At 44.1% G+C, this 18068-nt stretch overlaps 1 protein-coding gene across 4 annotated transcripts in view; it reads left to right on the top strand.

Annotated features, from left to right (window-relative positions):
• LOC110509697 (erbin) overlaps positions 1-14259 on the top strand; it is a 128745-nt gene extending 114486 nt beyond the window's left edge. For 2 of the 4 annotated variants that reach the window (XM_036967586.2, XM_036967589.2), the window contains exons 21-27: positions 163-1699; positions 3615-3767; positions 5907-5963; positions 8224-8409; positions 10193-10285; positions 10541-10615; positions 10775-14259. In XM_036967586.2, the coding sequence (XP_036823481.1) occupies positions 163-1699; positions 3615-3767; positions 5907-5963; positions 8224-8409; positions 10193-10285; positions 10541-10615; positions 10775-10882 (2209 nt within the window). In that variant the 3' untranslated portion in view covers positions 10883-14259. The remainder of the gene's footprint in view (positions 1-162; positions 1700-3614; positions 3768-5906; positions 5964-8223; positions 8410-10192; positions 10286-10540; positions 10616-10774) is intronic. The other 2 variants (XM_036967590.2, XM_090227058.1) reach the window with 1 other exon arrangement.
• Positions 14260-18068: the final 3809 nt, after the last annotated feature.

Below are 18068 nucleotides of genomic sequence, written 5' to 3' on the forward strand. Positions count from 1 at the left end.
ACGACAGGTTTGTACCTTGTCAGCTCGGGGATTCGAACTTGCAACCTTTCGGTTACTAGTCCAACACTAACCACCAGGCTACCTGCCGCCGCCCCCTTATACTCTGTATGGCACAATACTCGTCAACAACAACAAACCAATATGTTGCGCTTCCTGTTCCAGGCAAGAGGATGTAAACATGAACCAGCGGAAGGAAAGCACCCCTCTCCTCCAGAACGGCAATGGCTCAGCCACGTCCCTGCAGGCCCTCCTGAAGACCCAGCAGGGCTACGAGTCCAAGCCCGAGAAGATGGTGGTTGACTACGACCTGTCCATGGAGAGGCTGGCCTTCATCGAGAAGGGCAACAACAACGGCATGGGTGACGCCTACACCAAGTGGGACCAGATCAACATGAATTTGGCCAAGCTGCCGCCACACCCGGACAACATGGTGGTCCAACCAGACGACCGCCCGAACGGCTCAAGCGCCAAGGAGGACTTTAACCACTTGCCTCCCCCATATAACAATGACAACTCTACGGCGCCCATCACGGACCACTTGAAGAACGGCAACCAGCTGGGCGACCACTTCAATAGCCACTCCAGCGAGGGACTGGCTGTGTCGCCTATGAGGGTGGACTCTGCCACGTCGATGGTGCGGACGGCTTCTGCGGGCGTGACGGCCAGCAGCAACATGTCTCTGTCTCGCAGCACGGAGGAGCTGTCCCCGGAGAAACGATGCTCCCCTCCTGTAGTGGCGAAGGCTCAGAGCATCACCAACATTGAGGCGGGGGGGATGAAGCTGTACTCCTTGGACGCTGAGGGGGGCTCCTATGAGGGTGGCGTTGTGGGCAGGATGGCCGGAGCCGGCCCGGGAGCCCAGGGCCAAAGCATCGTCCGCAGCAAGTCAGCCTCCCTGCTCAACGACCAGCCCTTCCAGGTCTACTCCGGTTCCTCAGCTTCCTCCTCCGACCTGCTCTCCAGCTCCTCCAAGCCCCCCGTCAGCACCGGCCGCTACCCCGTCCCCTCTGGCATGGCCATGGGCCCGCCGCCCCAGTACAATGTCCAGTACTCCAGCAGCACCATGCCCAAAGACGGCCTGTGGACCCAGAGGACCCCCGTCCTCCCCGACCAGGGCTTCCTTCCTCCGCCGCAGCATTCTCTGGCCAACACCAACTACTCCAACCGCAACCAGGCTCCTCCCTACCTCCTCCAGGCCCAGCAGAGAGGCCCGCCCACGGGGCCCACGCCCGGTGATATGTGGGCTAAGGAGAGACACCTGTCACTCGGAGGTCAGCCACGGAGCGGCACCCTTCAGAGGCAAAGCAGCAGCAGTTCCTCCATGGGGGACCCCCGGCGCATGCAGGTGCCCGAGGGAGAGTACATGACGTACAGGGACATCCACACCCTGGGCCGGGGGCCGCTGGCCGTGGCTCAGGCCATGCAGAGGCCTCTGTCGGCCCGTACCTACAGCATTGACGGGCCCAGCACCCCAAGGCCCCAGAGCTCCAGGCCACAGCCCCACGAGCTGCCCGAGAGGACCATGTCAGTCAGCGATTTCAACTACCAGCACGTCAGCCCCAGCAAGAGGCCCAACGCCAGGGTGAAGTCTGAGCACTCGTTGCTGGATGGGCCGGGAGGACCGGGAGCAGGAGGAAGGGTACCGGTGGACTGGAGAGATCAGGTGATGCGCCACATCGAGGCCAAGAAGATGGAAAAGGTAGAGTATTTGATGAATATTTAATGAGCAATCCATTTGATTGTACTTTTCATTCAGTATGTTTAATAATAGTCTTAATTGCCACTAAGAGAAATCCAGTATGATATAAAGGCATAGCCACGATAAGAGGTCAAACATGGGTGATATGGACAAAAATCCATCTCTCTCTACATTGACTGAATTATCGCAACGTTAAAAAGTGAATACCTTTAAGTGCACCAGTTAATTGTCTATATTATCTTTAAAACTACTACTACTACTTTGAATATGGTAGTTATCAATTGTTCTGTAAGCAATAGCCCATATTAGCAGACTTATTTCATTCCTAGTAAAGGCTACTTATCATTATTGTCGAAAGCAGTAAAATGTCCTCGATAAATGTCGGTTTGGTTGGTGCCGATTTTTACATTTTTGGTTTATCGTCCCAGCTCTAATAGAGGTCACTTGTGTTTTTGATTGAGAACGTGTTAAGATCATCACTCTGTTCTGATGTCACCGGCCCAGGTTGTTATTAGGTCCGTTCGATTTGATCACGTCATTGCCGAGATGACCTCACACCGTCCATTCAGAAACCTCATGACCCACATCATAGTGGCGTTTCTGTTTTCACTCTCTTACCTTCGTTACTTGTCCCATTCCTCGACGTCAGTTCAGAATTATGCAAAGGAATGGGACAAGTAATGAATACGTGGCTCCCTAGGTACCACCGGTTGAGGGGGGGGGGGGGGGGCTACAGTCTGCATTCTCCTTGTCTACTTCATCACCACAGTGGGCACCTTTTTAGAACGCAGACATGAAAGTGACCGCCGTGATGTTATCGCAGACGCATGGTTTAATCAGTGAAGTGACTTAGAACGCGGAATGAATGGCCTCGGTTTGAAAAGGAGAGATTACTCACTTGATCCTTAATTAGTCGAGGCCCGTCAGAACAGACAGAGGAAGACATGATGCGGGAGATGCCATTTAATCACTTGTTCACAAGCGAGATTCGTCTAATTTTATTCCATTTCCTTCCTAATTAAATTGTAGAGCATCAACTTGCTACGTGCTGAAATCTCCTTAAATAACACAACCACGTTAACAGATTCTGTGGTCTGAGTTTGACTGTAACATGTAGTCAATGGCAGTGCAGTCGACTCCTGATAAATGGAGCGGCTTTGTACAGGAAAGCTACATATTGAAATTTAAACAGTTTGCACTTGTTTGGGCTTGTCAAGGGTCTACGTATAACACGTATTGTTTCTTCAGCATGTCCATGTTGCATCAGTATGTTTGGAGTAACAAGCAAACAAGCTGCTACTAACTCGATGTATGAAATCCAATGTTTTGTGATTCGCTGCATGCTTGCCTGCTGTTAGAGCATGTGGAATGTTAACATTAACAATATTATTTCCATTGTTTTATCATTCATTACCACTTAGTGAAATGCATGCCCACTCAATTGTACGCGTCTTGCCTGTATATGTGTGTGTTGGCTGCATGTCAGGGTTTCCGTTAGGAAAATGTGGCGCCCGGACATTTTGACCGACAACATTTTAATGTGGTGAAATTTACCAGACCCATATGGATTGGGTGCGTAACCTGATTAGGGCGTCCACCCACGGTGCTCAGAATGATAGAAATCACATATATTTTTCCACTAAAGGGCTCTGTATCGGTATGCTATAAGCATGTGATAAATAAGATGCCCTATAGATTGATAGAAATGACCAGTCAAATGTATTTCTATCAATGAATAGGCTAGAAAGCATTATTTTGCAATGGGATTTATTATTCTTCTCCCAGACAATTGGCAGGGTCAATATTTATTTATTTTTCGGTTTAACAAAATATATTTTGGACGAAAGCCGGCTATAACCGGCTAACGGAAACCCTACTGTATATGTAATGTGGTGTGTTGCCCTCCTCTGTTCAGAACGCCTTGTCTCGGTCCTATAATTCCAATTGTGCCCCGCTGAGCTGCTCCCACTACGGCAGCTCTCGGGACGTGCACCACTCTGGCAGTCAAGGCTCTCTGGTCTTTAGTGCTGCCGCAGACGGACGGCCCTATGGAGCCCAGGGCCACTGTGTGAGTACTGGACTGGACTGGAGCTAGACTACAGCTCAGCCTCCTAGCTCCTAGCTGCCTCCTATCCAGGCAGATCTTATTCTTACCTCATACTGCTTTTCAGCTTGGGGCCCTTTTCCAATACTTTTCAAAGGCATCCTTGGCTTCCTCGTTGCTCCATTCAGAATACAATGACTTCCTCAGTTAAGATTGATCATTTTGTTGCGTGGCCTTTTTGTGATGTTCAGTCCTTGATGTTGCCATTGATCTGTGCTGGATGGAAACAAGTTTTCTCCACCTTGTTTGCTTCCATCGCTTCAACCCTCAGATCTGGGATGACTTCACAGAAGGATTCAAGGAAGGATGCCATTTAGAACTATTGGGACAGGGGCTTTGAACTGTATAGCTCCTTGCTGTAGTGTGACGCAACCTAACTTGTTTGAAAGGGGGCATCCTTTGTCTGTGCACATAATTGACAGTGAGATACCGAACAGCTATTTCACTGGCTTGACGTCGAGGAATTTAATTTATCCAGTGACGACATTGCGTCGGAAGCCTTTGATTAGTTGTATATGCTACAAGTGTCATCTCTGATGTGAAATAACATTCATGTTGAATAGTACAGTTGGATGTGTAGATTAATAGTATAAAAAAAAGCTGAAGAACATCGCACATCCAGGTACTTTCCGCAGGTGCTGGAGTTGTAGACAAACTCATGGATAACTCATTGTAGGCCAACTCATGGATAACTCATTGTAGGCCAACTCATGGATAACTCATTGTAGGCCAACTCATGGATAACTCATTGTAGGCCAACTCATGGATAACTCATTGTAGGCCAACTCATGGATAACTCATTGTAGGCCAACTCATGGATAACTCATTGTAGGCCAACTCATGGATAACTCATTGTAGGCCAACTCATGGATAACTCATTGTAGGCCAACTCATGGATAACTCATTGTAGGCCAACTCAGGCCAAATCTGCATTGAGCACATTGGCCACATTTGTAATTACCCTCCGGAACCTTGCCCCTTTCTCCCTTTGCTATGGTGGGGACTCAGATTTATCCACACTATCTCTCACGTTTGGAGATCTTTTAAAAACCATACGTGGGGGATATTTAAAAATGGGTTTCAATTGTGGGTCAGTATCAAAAATGTACTAGTGCTTCCTGCTAATGTCCTTAAATGCCTTCCCCCAATGGTGAGTATTGGGTGAAGCATGATGGGACATGTTTTGCTTTTACTTTTGGTTTTAGGCTTTCCAACTGTGTTAGTCCTTCAAAATGATCATTGGCATGATGTCACTGTACTGCCTCTATATACAGGACCTTCCACCCCCACCTGGGATATGGATGCCTGATGAAGACCTAAGGGTCGAAACGTTCTAAATAAATATCACCTGGGATCATGAGCAGTAGTATAATAATATTAGCATGTTGCACGGTACAAAATGCCCCCTTTTTTAAACAAGGTTTCCCTCCCAACCTATAATTCACTTATCCCAGGGCTTTATCCACCAGACCCACCCACGCACTCCAATCAGGTAGCGTGCCTCCCTCCTCAATCAAATTGATTCTCCCCTTTTTAACGACACGCTGACTCATCAATCGTCATCAGCTCGCTTTAATGACTCCTCTTCACTCCCACTGTTGATCACTTCAGAATCACTTCATAACCCTTTTCACTTCTCTGTGGCGATGAGCACTGTGTTTGTCCAAGGTAAGTACGGGGGGGTGTTAGGTTGATTTGTGGTGTCAAATGGCGGCCTACTGATTTCCACTCAACGTGTAGTCTTACGATTTAATGAATCGTCGTTTCCTTTCCTCTGTTTATTCTCTAAAGGACACTACTTTTGTCTCTAGTGCCCGACGTAGGGAATAATCATCCTCATTGTTAAGAACGTTGTCTATAGATGTACGTTTCATGGGAATTACCTGGAGAAATATTATATTTTTTTGTTAACCTAACATGCGACAAAACATTATTAGCCTCGACCAGAACATGGACGACTAATTCAGCTTCAAAATGAAGAATGACCTCAACATTATCTAATAGTACACGGCTTCAGGGACTTGCCTAAAATAGGAGAGGTGGGTTTGTCACAGACAGGACATGGGCTTTGTTACCAATCATCTGACATGGTTCCCTCTTCAGGATGACGTGTTTGGACCTCAAGGGCAGCAGGGCTACACCATGGACACCCTCCGACAAGTAAGTGCACACTATATGTAGAGGATACCCCTGAACCAATCAACCGTGTTCCTATTGTGTTACTTTTAATGATGACCTTTTTTATTTTAGCCTGCCTGGTGAATGTTTTCTTCTTGAACTGCGCTGTTGGTTAAGGGCTTGTAAGGAATCGTTTCACGGTCAGGTCTACACTTGCTGTATTCGGCACATGTGGCAAATACTAGTTTGATCATTTTCACATTCCTCAAAGATGGTCTCCTCAAATTGGTTTGTTTTGCTACTATAATTTAGAAATGCAGACCATAAAGCCCATGGAATAGTCATAGGCCCATACAGTTTGGAGTAGTTTAACAAAACGAGGGCAATAATTCTACAAATCAATCATACAACCCCACCATAACTGGAAGTGCCTGTCTGTCCCATCTCAGCACATGCATTCCCTGACCCATGGCTTTGTTCTCTACCGCTATAAGTAGAACGTTGCCCTGCCCCAGCCCAATACCCTGAGTAGAGCTAGCTGAGATCTAAGATATTGACCCAGTAGCTGTACCTAGAAGCACCATCCTCCTCCCCACCAGTGATTTAATGAGTTCTAATTAACAAGATCTGCCTTGAAAGAGATTATTGTTCAGGCCTATCTATTCTCACGGTGGCCCCTCTTGCCTCCACCAGGGTCCCCGGTGCCTCGCAGTGAGGTTTGGAGGAGCGCCGCGTCTGTTATACTGTTATTATTAATAGCTATGCTGGGTGGAGTACGGTGGGGGAAGCTCAGCGTAGTAAAGCTCCTCAGTCCGGGCCCCAGTGGGCTCTTGACCTTCATCGCTAGGCTAGATACTGTATGGTACGGTGTCCGTGGACTAGTCGAGGAATTGCGATTTAATAGAGTAATATGCGAGACTATTAGTGGAGTTCTACCGTATGTACAGGATATAGTGTTTCCATATGAACTTCTCAGTTGAGGACTGAATGTGAAGAGGCTCATTTGAAATATTTGATACCCAGAAATCTCTCCCTTTCCATGACCTGTGAAATAATTAGAACAGGCCCATTTTTTTGCGATTCCATTTACACTGAGAGAGAATTCCATTTACACTGACATAAAATTCCATTTACACTGAGAGAATTGAATTTGAGAGAAATGTAGACATTTTGGGGAGTTCCTCCTGCCACCTGCAGGTTCTCCGGTGGTACCGCAACTGTCTCTTTCCAGTAACCGGCTCAGACAGAGCCGCAGAATGAGGTCAGTCGGCTGTCTGGGAGAATTTGAAATGGTCTGTTCCAAGAGATGTCGTACGGAGAACCACAGCGTGACTCATAGAGAGCCATTTTATTATACGGACTGCAAGTCCTTATCAGACGTTTGATGAGGCCTTTCATATAAATGTCTCCTTCGAACGCACTAACGCAATGTATTTTTTTGCTTGAGTTCAATTTACTCAATGTTCTTAGACATACGGAGAGAAAATGGATCTCACTGTGGAATAGGAATACTAAGGACAAATGTTTTTGAACTGGGGTTATATATCGACTTTTTCACATTCTACCTCGACGTTTACGAAGGTGAAGTGGACTCTGTCGTGGTCCTTCAGACCCGGCATTGATAATGACTCCTCAGTCGCTCCGTAAAGAACCTATTGCACATATAGTGTACCTCTATAGACAAGAGCCCTAGTCTAGCCTATCCTATTACATGGTATATAGTGAATAGGATGTCATTTCAGATTTGCCCTAAGTCACAGTGAAGAAAGCCTAACCCTTGCCGGCCCAGCTACATCAGTGGAACCTGCCAAAAATCACACCACCATCTAATAAAACCTCATTGATTCATCTCTGAAATTCATCCTCCACACTAGTCAGAGGTCAATTATTTCCATGATTTTGTTGCTTTGGGGGCAGTGGCAATGAGTCAGTGGATCCAATCCCCCTGGCCTGCTGCTTTAGACGGAGCACCTTGCTGCTGGTAAATCAGCAGCTTCTACTGAAATTTGCACTCTTGTTCTGTCACATGTTCATCTGTATGCCGGGCCTGCAGTTTAGCTTACCCTTATTTTTTCTCTCTTGCTGGATTATAGCCTAGTATATTGTTATCTTGTTCTAAGTGCTGTGAAAGTATGAATTTGAGTACTGTGTATTCCCAAACCCTGCTGAACATTAAAGTGTATTGTCTGGTGAGCGTTTTAGATACGTCTTCTTCTTCTCTCTTTTTTTTAATACATTTTGTTGGAACGTCAACTCTAACAACACCTGTCTGTCTCTGTGTGTGTCTGTGTGTTTTTGCCAGGTGCCTTCGTTGAACGGTCAGCTGGGCGGTCCGGTGCGTGGCCAGATGACGTCGTGCCAGACGCCCATGGCCCGCCACCCCTCCAGAGAGCAGCTCATCGACTACCTGATGCTCAAGGTCTCCCATGGCCAGCAGCCCCTGGGGCCCCCTCCACCACGGGCCGACCACGACACACTGCAGCAGGAGGTAGGGTGGGGGGGGTGGATGGATGAAGAGTTACAGTTCAACGAAGCTCCTTATCCCTACTCCTGGAGAGCTATAGGGTGTTTAGCCCGCAGCTACAAACCTCATTCATCATCAAAACCTTGATTAACTAAGATGATTAGGTCAAACACCAATGTGTGTTTTAGTGCTGGGCTTGAACTACACCATCTAGGAATAGGGTTGTTGACCACTGTGTTAAAGCATGCATAGCATTACACTTAGTAATTGTTAATGGGGGTTTGTTTGTTACATAAATTAACTGGCTAGACTGAAAGTATTCAGACCCAACATTTTGTTAAGTTACAGCCTTATTCTAAAATTTATTTTTCCTCCTCAATCTACACACAATACCCCATAATGACAATGCAAAAACAGGTTTATAGATTTTTTTGCTCATTTATTTTTATTTGTTTATATATATATATATATAATATATAAACACATTTACGTAAGTATTCAGACCCTTTACTCAATACTTTGTTGAAGCACCTTTTGCATCGATTTCAGCCATGAGTCTTCTTGGGTGGTACGCTACAAGCTTGGCACACCTGTATTTGGGGAGTTTCTCCCAATCTTCTCTGCAGATCCTCTCAAGCTCTGTCAGGTTGGATGGGGAGCGTCAGTGCACAGCTATTTTCAGGTCTCTCCGGGGATGTTCGATCGGGTTCTAGCTGGGCCACTCAAGGACATTGAGACTTGTCCCAAAGCCACTCCTGCATTGTCTTGGCTGTATGCTTAGGGTCATTGTCCTGTTGGAAGGTGAACCTTCACCCCAGTCAGGTCTTGAGTGCCCTGGAGCAGGTTTTCATGAAGGATCTCTCTGTTCTATCAACGGCAGTGTGTTATATAGACTTATTTCGGAAACATCAAGGATGGAGAATTTTGTTTCTCATGGTCTGAGAGTCTTTAGGTGCCTTTTGGCAAACTCCAAGCAGGCTGTCATGTGCATTTTACTGAGGAGTGGCTTCCGTCTGGCCACTCTACCATAAAGGCCTAATTGGTGGAGTGCGGCAGAGATGGTTGTCCTTCTGGAAGATACTCCCATCTCCACAGAGGACCACTGGAGCTCTGTCAGAGTGACCATTGGGTTCTTGGTCACCTCCCTGACCAAGGCCCTTCTCCCCCGAATTGCTCAGTTTGGCCGGGCGGCCAGCTCTAAGAAGAGTCTTTGTGGTTTCAAACTTCTTCCATTTAAGAATGATGGAGGCCACTGTGTTCTTGGGGACCTTCAATACTGCAGAAATGTTTTGGTACCTTTCCACAGATCTGTGCATAGACACAGTCCTGTTTCTGAGCTCTACGTATAATTCCTTCAACCTCATGGCTTGGTTTTTGCTCTAACATGCCCCGTCAACTGTAGGACGTTATATAAACAGGTGTGTCCCTTTCCAAATCATGTCCATTCAAAGGAATTACCACAGGTGGACTCCAATAAAGTTGCAGAAAAATCTAAAGGATGATCAATGGAAACAGGATGCACCTTAGCTTGATTTCAAGTGTCATAGCAAAGGGTCTAATTAGTTATGTAAATAAGGTATTTCTGTTTTTAATTTTTAGCACATTTGCAAAAATGTCAAGAACTTTGTCATTATGGGGTATTGTGTGTAGATTGAGGAACATTTTTTTTATTTAATCCATTTTAGAATAAGGCTGTAACGTAACAAAGTTGAAAGGGGGAAGGGGTCTTTCCGAATGTACTGTATGCGACTCATATTCAAAGTAACGTCCCCTGTGAAGGTAATGTCTGCTGGTGTCTGTTTTTCAGTTCCGGGTCAAAGTGGAGAAGAACCCAGAGCTCGGGTTCAGTATATCAGGAGGAGTAGGAGGACGTGGAAACCCTTTTCGTCCGGACGATAATGTATGTTCACTCATCAGCCCTCTTTTTCCCATAGCAATATGGTGTTGTCTATTTTTCCAGCCTACTGCATGTGACATGTACTCTAAATACTTACACAATTGAGGCCTCTAAGTTAAGCATTGCATTATGTTAGTAGTTCACCGTAGAGCAACTCAGCTTGTTACTGCATTTGTACGGATTTTTGCAAACAATCGGTGAGGAAACGTCACTAGTGTTAACCAGATGGGCGTGATTCGTCTCGCTCTTCTCTCTCAGGGCATCTTTGTGACAAGGGTCCAGCCTGAGGGACCTGCCTCCAAGATACTCCAGCCTGGAGACAAGATACTCCAGGTGAACCCAATAATACCATTCCCTCTATTTCCCCATCACTATAAATCTTTACTGTAGCGATTATTTGCTGAACACGTTTACCTAGTACAAAATACCATACACATCAGAGCCAAAGTTGCCATCTCGGTGTTGAGCTATATCTCTCCTTGTTCCCCCCAGGCAAACGGATATAGCTTTGTGAACGTTGACCATGGGAATGCCGTGGCCCTGCTGAAGACATTTCCCACCACTGTGGATATGATCATCGTCCGAGAGTTGGCGGCGTAGAGAGAGACAGACGGGACTGTGGAGCGACGACCTCCAATCCCTCTTGTTTTTATATACAGAGGAGCCTGGTCTATAAATAAAAGAGCTGAACTGCTTTATGGGGAAGAGAACCTTCTAGAGCTTTTGGGATAACAGGGGCCGAACCACTGCATCAAGTGGACTTAGTGAGGGAGGAGAGGGACCTGGGGAGGGGGAGCAAACATCTGGAAGCATGCGTTGTCGACTTAGTCGTCTTAAAGAAGAAGTCACTGTGGGATAGCCGGTTATTTTTTACACAGAGGGCGCTGCAGAGACGGCGTGTGCTCCAACGACACAGAGATCAACAACAACAAAAAGTGCTTTCTGTATCGTTAGACTTTTGTTTTTTTGAAGAAAATAATATTCCTACATCATTCCGGAGTTGTAGTTGCTGTAGTTGAGCATTAACTGTAGTTGACCACTAGAGGGCAGGGTCCGTCTGTCTCTCTCTGCCCTCCTTTTTAAATCATGTATTTTTTATTTTATTTAATAGATGCTGAGACTTAGGCGACATTTGATCTGGGGGACAATGTTATGTGCTTTCTTGTGGAGATGAATGTAGTGCTGGGTTGCGCTTTCAGAACGATGTTTAAGAATCCCCCGCCTACTTGCAATTGTGACAGTTTTCGACCAGGTCCTGCACATGGTGGATAGTTGAGAAGGACAATGAATTTGCTTCTGCCTCCATAAAGCCTGTGAGCCACACACTGCATACATTTATTATATACTGTCCGCAGTCTAGGAACAGTTTTAGCAGCCTCCGTGGAACCACTGGCTTGGAATGTCCCTCGCCTGAAAAGACCTGCCTGTGCCGTCACTGAACTCCTGACAGACAAGGACACTCACTCCGTCACTGAATCAGCTACTCCGGTTGCTGACTACTTGGATGCTGTAAAACACTCTTCGTATGTGAAATGGAATTGGGACTGGGATATGGAACAGATCATGATATTTATTTTGTGGGGAAACTGACTGGGAGTAACAATAGAGGAATGTCTTTGCTTGGCCTTAATTAGCCTAGCCAGGATGTGAGATAGTGGGTCAGGAGGCAGAGTGGTAATGTCAGGTCACCAAAACATGTGTTGAGACCATGGTCAGGTGTTGGGGAGGTGCTGATGAGAGTAACGCCCTATTCCCCAAAGTGCGCTACATACTAGTGGTGCACTATATACAAAGGATATAGGGTGTGATTTTGAAATGCAGCCTGTCAGACGCCGCCCCTTCCACTCAAGACTCCGAGCAGGTTTAGGCCTGGTCTCTGGGCCCCTTCCACTCAAGACTCCGAGCAGGTTTAGGCCTGGTCTCTGGGCCCCTTCCACTCAAGACTCCGAGCAGGTTTAGGCCTGGTCTCTGTGCCCCTTCCACTCAAGACTCCGAGCAGGTTTAGGCCTGGTCTCTGTGCCCCTTCCACTCAAGACTCCGAGCAGGTTTAGGCCTGGTCTCTGGGCCCCTTCCACTCATGTTGGTAAGATTTGAAAGGGCTTCTCCCTCAACTCAGCCACTTGTAACTAGAAAACACTCACAAAACGGTTTGAGATTAAAAAGGGGTTCATGTCTGTCTAACATATTTGTGTTTAAGTGTGGGAAAACAACCATAGTTTGCCTTTTTGTGTATAAAAATCATATTTTTTAGACATCAATCTAGGCTTTTCACTCTCTTTTTGTGTTGGGATAGTGTTTCATGCATGGACTCTTTGCTCTACGCTGGGGGGGACTGAGCTGTTAAGTGCCATAGACCTTGAACTGTTTGAACAAGGGGGTGGAGGGAGTGACTACCCTGAGACCCAAGCAATATTCACATATTTCTCTTCACAACAAACTAAACGCTCTCTTCTTGAGTACACCCCGTGTGACTCGACACAATGGTTTAATAGCAATAGTCAGCGGCTTTATTTTCATTCAGAAAGACATCCAATTGCATTTTTTTTAGACCTATAAAAGGAAAAAAACGCAAGAAGAAACCCTTTTAGTGATCGCTGATTGTTAAACAGGATTTTATATTGTAAAGAATCTTTTCTAATGAAAAAACAACATGGGGAGTTACATTTTTAGCAAAGAAAGTAGAATGTAAAAGTCTGCATTGTACAATAGTGAATGCTCTTGCGTCACTCAGCCCTAGGCTTACATATGAGTTGCAGGCCTTCCCAAACTTGACTGCTCGGAAAACTGTTCAAACCAACTGGTTACGTGTATCTGTGCAAACATTAATACATTTTACCCCAGTGTAAAAGAACCTCAATCCGAGCTGCAAAGTCATTTGTAATGTTTCTAATTGAATAGTGTCAAGTTATAAAAATGCATTTAAAACCTTTTACGCTATGTCCACTTGGTGTAATCAACAGTCTATAGATGTATGTGTTGTTTGCATGAATTCACCCATCTTATTACCCCACTGAACCTTTTTTGTCAATCGATTGTAATGCAAACACTGAATTGTGACAGAGCGTATATAAAGTGCTTATCAGAGATTGATCATTGTTTAGTTTTTTTCCCACACATTTAATGGCAATGTCGTTATCCAAATCCTTCGCAAATTCCAAAAGGTATGCATGTAATTCAATGTTACTTTATGCGTACAGCTAAAGATTATACTCATGTTACTGTCAACTTGTGACTTGAATAGAAAACATTGTCAATGTTTGCTCCCCTTTTTTCCATTTTGAATTTCAACTGAACATTGCCCCCAAATGACACTGTACCATTTTTATTTAGCAACTGCAGACCCAGTGGCACGCTCATAACTGCAGATATTTGTCATTGGTCAATGTTAGCCTAGAGAGGTAACATATTGACTTGTTAAGGTTTCTCTCCTGCATTTCCCCCTTGCAAGATTACTGTACATCATGTTTTAAATTAGAACATTGTAATTATGCTTTTGTGCTATTTTGTTGTGGGCACTGTGTTACTTTCTTTCTGGGAATAGGAACAATCTAATGAGATTTCTTGGGTCAATGTCATATTTAGACCTTGTACAATCTGGGACTAAAACCTAGGGGGTCACCTATCTGCCATATCCAAGATAAACTGGTCTTCTCTTCATTCTCCCACCTTGTTTTTATTTATTTAGCTCAGTCTCCTGTGACTTTTTAGACATTACTAATCAAAATGTAAATACTTTTTTAAAAAGTTAAGAAATCAATTAATCATGGCATTAGTCACTCAGAGTTTGTAAAACCAGCAATAAATTGCAATGCAGACACAACCCGTTTAATGTATAGCTATTTCAAAGGTTTCTCTGGAAACGGCTACAGTAAGATGATTGATATGCATTCATTCAACATTCCAGATTTTGTATATAACAATACTGTTTCTGAGTTAACCTGTGGAAAATAAGAAATAAACTAATGCTCTTTACAATAGTTTTTTTCATTGAATGACGTTCTCTCCTTTCTTTCCCAAAGGCTTGAATTCCTCATGCCAGAGACTGACAGTAATATGTTGAAGATAGTTGTAAGAAATGCTTCTTAAAACAATACAGCCATGTATTAGGATTAAGAATATATTTGGACTAGATAATGCTGAAAAAGGTTGGAATTCTGTTTTAAATAAATTGAACAGAAGACAAGTAGTTAATTTGACACCAAAGTAAAATAAATCAGTTGAAATTGCTCTGTGGCTGTATTAGACTTCATCATTGCATTGGGGACATACTTATGCAAAGTACAGCATTACATATGCATCTTGGGTCCATGAAATGGGGTGTCAGCCTACTCCGTAACACCCACTGAACACAACTGTGAAGAGTTTCCACAAACATTAGCGTCTTAGCTCTGATTGCTGGACTTTTAACTGTGGGAAATCAGCTCCATCTGGTCAGCCTATTGTATGTATTGAACGTTCTTATTGCAATGCCTTACCCCATTTCATGGACTCAAGACCCATAGGTATCAATCAGCCTACTCTGTGACACCCACAGAACGTAACCCTCCCTGAAATCTGAATTGACCCCCGCCCCCCTAATTTTGACCACTCCTCAATCTCACCGGAGAAAGAATCCGAGCGAAACTGCGCCCCTCTGTTTTAGAATGTGTATGTATCTGATGCCATCATATTATTTTTGGCCAAACATCAGAGACATGGGCTACAGATACTAAAGCAGAGGGGCGCTGTTTGTCTCACTTGGATGCTTTCTCTGGTGAAATAGATTCAGCCTCTTGCAAATTTGATGGCAAATTATAAAACACGGAGCCTGGCTTCTCTTGGCATCCTCCATGAATACAAGCCACTTTGTAGGCTGAATGTCATTATACTTATGGTGTTTGTAGTAGGTGTCCCTTTCCATTGGGCTCCCGAGTGGTGCAGCGGTCTTAGGCACTGCATCTCAGTGCAAGAGGAGTCACTGCAGTCCCTGGTTCGAATCCAGGCTGTATCACATCCAGCCGTTATTGGGAGTCCCATAGGGCGGCGCACAATTGGCCCAGCATCGTTTGGGTTCGGCCCTCATTGTAAATAAGAATTTGTTCTTAAATGACTTGCTTCATTAATTGAAGGTAAAATAAACAATTCAAATGGCGGGTGCACAATGCGTAGTTCGGATGGTGGATTATTTTTTTTTATATATGAACATATACTTTATGAAGTTTGACAATCAGATGAAAGTATGACTGGTTGCGGTTATAACACATTAAAAAGTAATACCATTTACAGTGAAATTACATGTCTACGATAAAAAAAATAAAAAAATGCCCATATAGGAGATCCCGTACAAAAAAAATAGACACCCGCTGAATGTCAAGGTATAATTTGCATTTTGGATGGAAGGAGATGTGAACTTACTGCTGTCATCAAGGCAAAGGGTGGCTATTTTTAAGAATTTCAAATATATTTTGATTACCACATGATCCCATATGTGTTATTTCATAGTCTTCACTATTATTCTACAATGTAGAAAATAGTAAAATAAAGTTAAACCTCTATTTCGTCTACTGTTCTGACTTGGTAGTGCACATTTAGCTTATAGCCTGTTTTAGAGAAGTGTAGTCATCGAATTTTGTAAGCGCTTTAATTGTCAGCTTATATGCCCCCTTTATTTATCCTACTGTTCTGACTTGGTGTACAGGGAGAATACTGTAAGAATAGCCCATGTTATGTCGCTGTACATTTAAAAAGTGCTGAACAAATAGTTATTTTGACTACGTCCGTCCTAGCTCACTCATTGTCTTAATCGAAATTATGGATTGTCTCTTTTCCGCTCGATGTCCCCTTATGCCATAGTTTGTACATCTCAATTGTCAGTTGAAACCACATTTGTTTATGCAAGTCAGCCATATCAGCTGTGTTTTTTTAAAGGCAGTAAATGAGGCTGAAATAACTGTTTCGCTGCCAGACAAGGCTCCGCTGATAGCCAGGTGTAGCAGTGGTAAGGTTCTGGGACTGCTGTTGGGACTCTGCTGTTGGGACAGCTTTATGTAGGCCTTAACAGTTTGTGAGCACCACCTGTCACCGTTATAGTGCAATTAATGTATTGCTTAGTGTTGGGTAGCGGCTTTGCTGGCATGCATCCCCAAACATTTGGGGGTGAGTTTGCCCTACCAAGATTTACATGCTAAAATAGGAAAAATAGAAATAGCCAAATTACTCGGAATGTGACTTGTGTGCTGCGAGACTCCGTTCTTTACTGAGTGCCACCAGTCAAGTTAAAATAGGCTAAACCATCGTCTGTCACATCACAATGTCGTCACCATTGATGATAGCTGCCAATCATCGTCGATAGACGATGCTACCGTAATATCGCCCAACCCTATATAGCTGATTCCTTGCTAATTGATTTATAGTTATACACAGATCTTAAATGGGGTGTGGCAAGACTGATGGAATAAAAATAGGCCAGCTAAATTGTTCAGCTAAAACACTATATAAAACGGGGTCTGAAATTATGTACACACTTGGACAAAATCAGTAGGCTTGTCTGAGAGCTCTAAATATTGACAAAATCTCCCAGTTATTTATATGATCTGTTGGTGTGAATTATTTTCAGGGAACACGGAAGGAAAAGCAGGGATCGCTCTAGGAGTCCCAGAAGGTAAGCCAGATCTCCCTCACTAAAGAGGTACAGTAAAACCATGTAGAACAACAGGACCATCCAAACATAACACTCAACAACACCTAACACCACCACAAGCAAGCTCATAGAGTGTAAATCATAACTTGAGGTACACGTGTGGAACTTCAACCATGCATTGTGGTGGTCTCTGGGAAATTTGTACAGAAAATTATTTCTTCTAGGACTACATAAATCTGGTGGTTATTAATGGTTGTGTTGTCTGTTTACAGAAGTAAGAAATACAAAAATAAAGCAAGGTATGGCAGCATGGAGAGGAGGCAGAGGTGCACCTCCAGGATGAAGAGCAGCAGATATTAAGAGAGGATGGAGTACAAGCACAAACCTATGAAGGTGAGAAGGCGGTATAGTGTAGGTGGTATAGTTACTGATTTCCAAATCCAGCCTTAATCGTAAGTGTGGTTCACTGAATTTGTGTCTTATTGTAATCTTCAGCTTTTTGTTTGAATGCTTATTATCACTGTGAAAATTAGCATACTATCTGCATGTCACCGAGCCTGTCTTGGAACACTGACCTACTTCTCACTGACAGCTCTAAAGATCATATCTCTGTGAAACTCTGCTCTTCATCTCTAGAATTGATAACAATCTGCAGACAGCTAACTTGGTGTTCAGCATACTTGCTTTTAACACTTTTTTTTTTTTTTAATTACATGGGGACGTGCCATTGCAAGTGTTGTTTTGTACAATGTGTGTGTAGATTGAACAGTGTTGCGCATAGCCATACTCTAGTTTAGAGGTTTTAGGCCTCACCCATACTTGCCTGCAATATCTGTTTGGAATCTTTAAGTATGAAATAAAGAAAAAGTATGTGGCGTGCAATAGAATAGGATGTTCAAATCATTTGTTTGAGGTGAGGCAAGCTAAAGGTCAAGGTCTAAGTTTGGCAAGAGGGAAATTTCACGACCTAGGAGGGGATTTTTTGGGGGGTATCTCAGATTTTTCTGTCAATTCTCACATATAAACTTAATTGGGAGGAAGGATGTTTGAAAAAGTTAACATTTGTATCACAAACAATTTGGGGGAAAATCATGATGAACGTGGCAATTTTAGGCCCTTTTTTAGCCAAGAGTGCTTTTAGCAATGCTGTCTCGTTTTATTACAATT

Source organism: Oncorhynchus mykiss, chromosome 29 (genome assembly GCF_057628025.1).
Source record: "Oncorhynchus mykiss isolate SJ-2025 chromosome 29, ASM5762802v1, whole genome shotgun sequence".
NCBI classification, from domain to species: domain Eukaryota; kingdom Metazoa; phylum Chordata; class Actinopteri; order Salmoniformes; family Salmonidae; genus Oncorhynchus; species Oncorhynchus mykiss.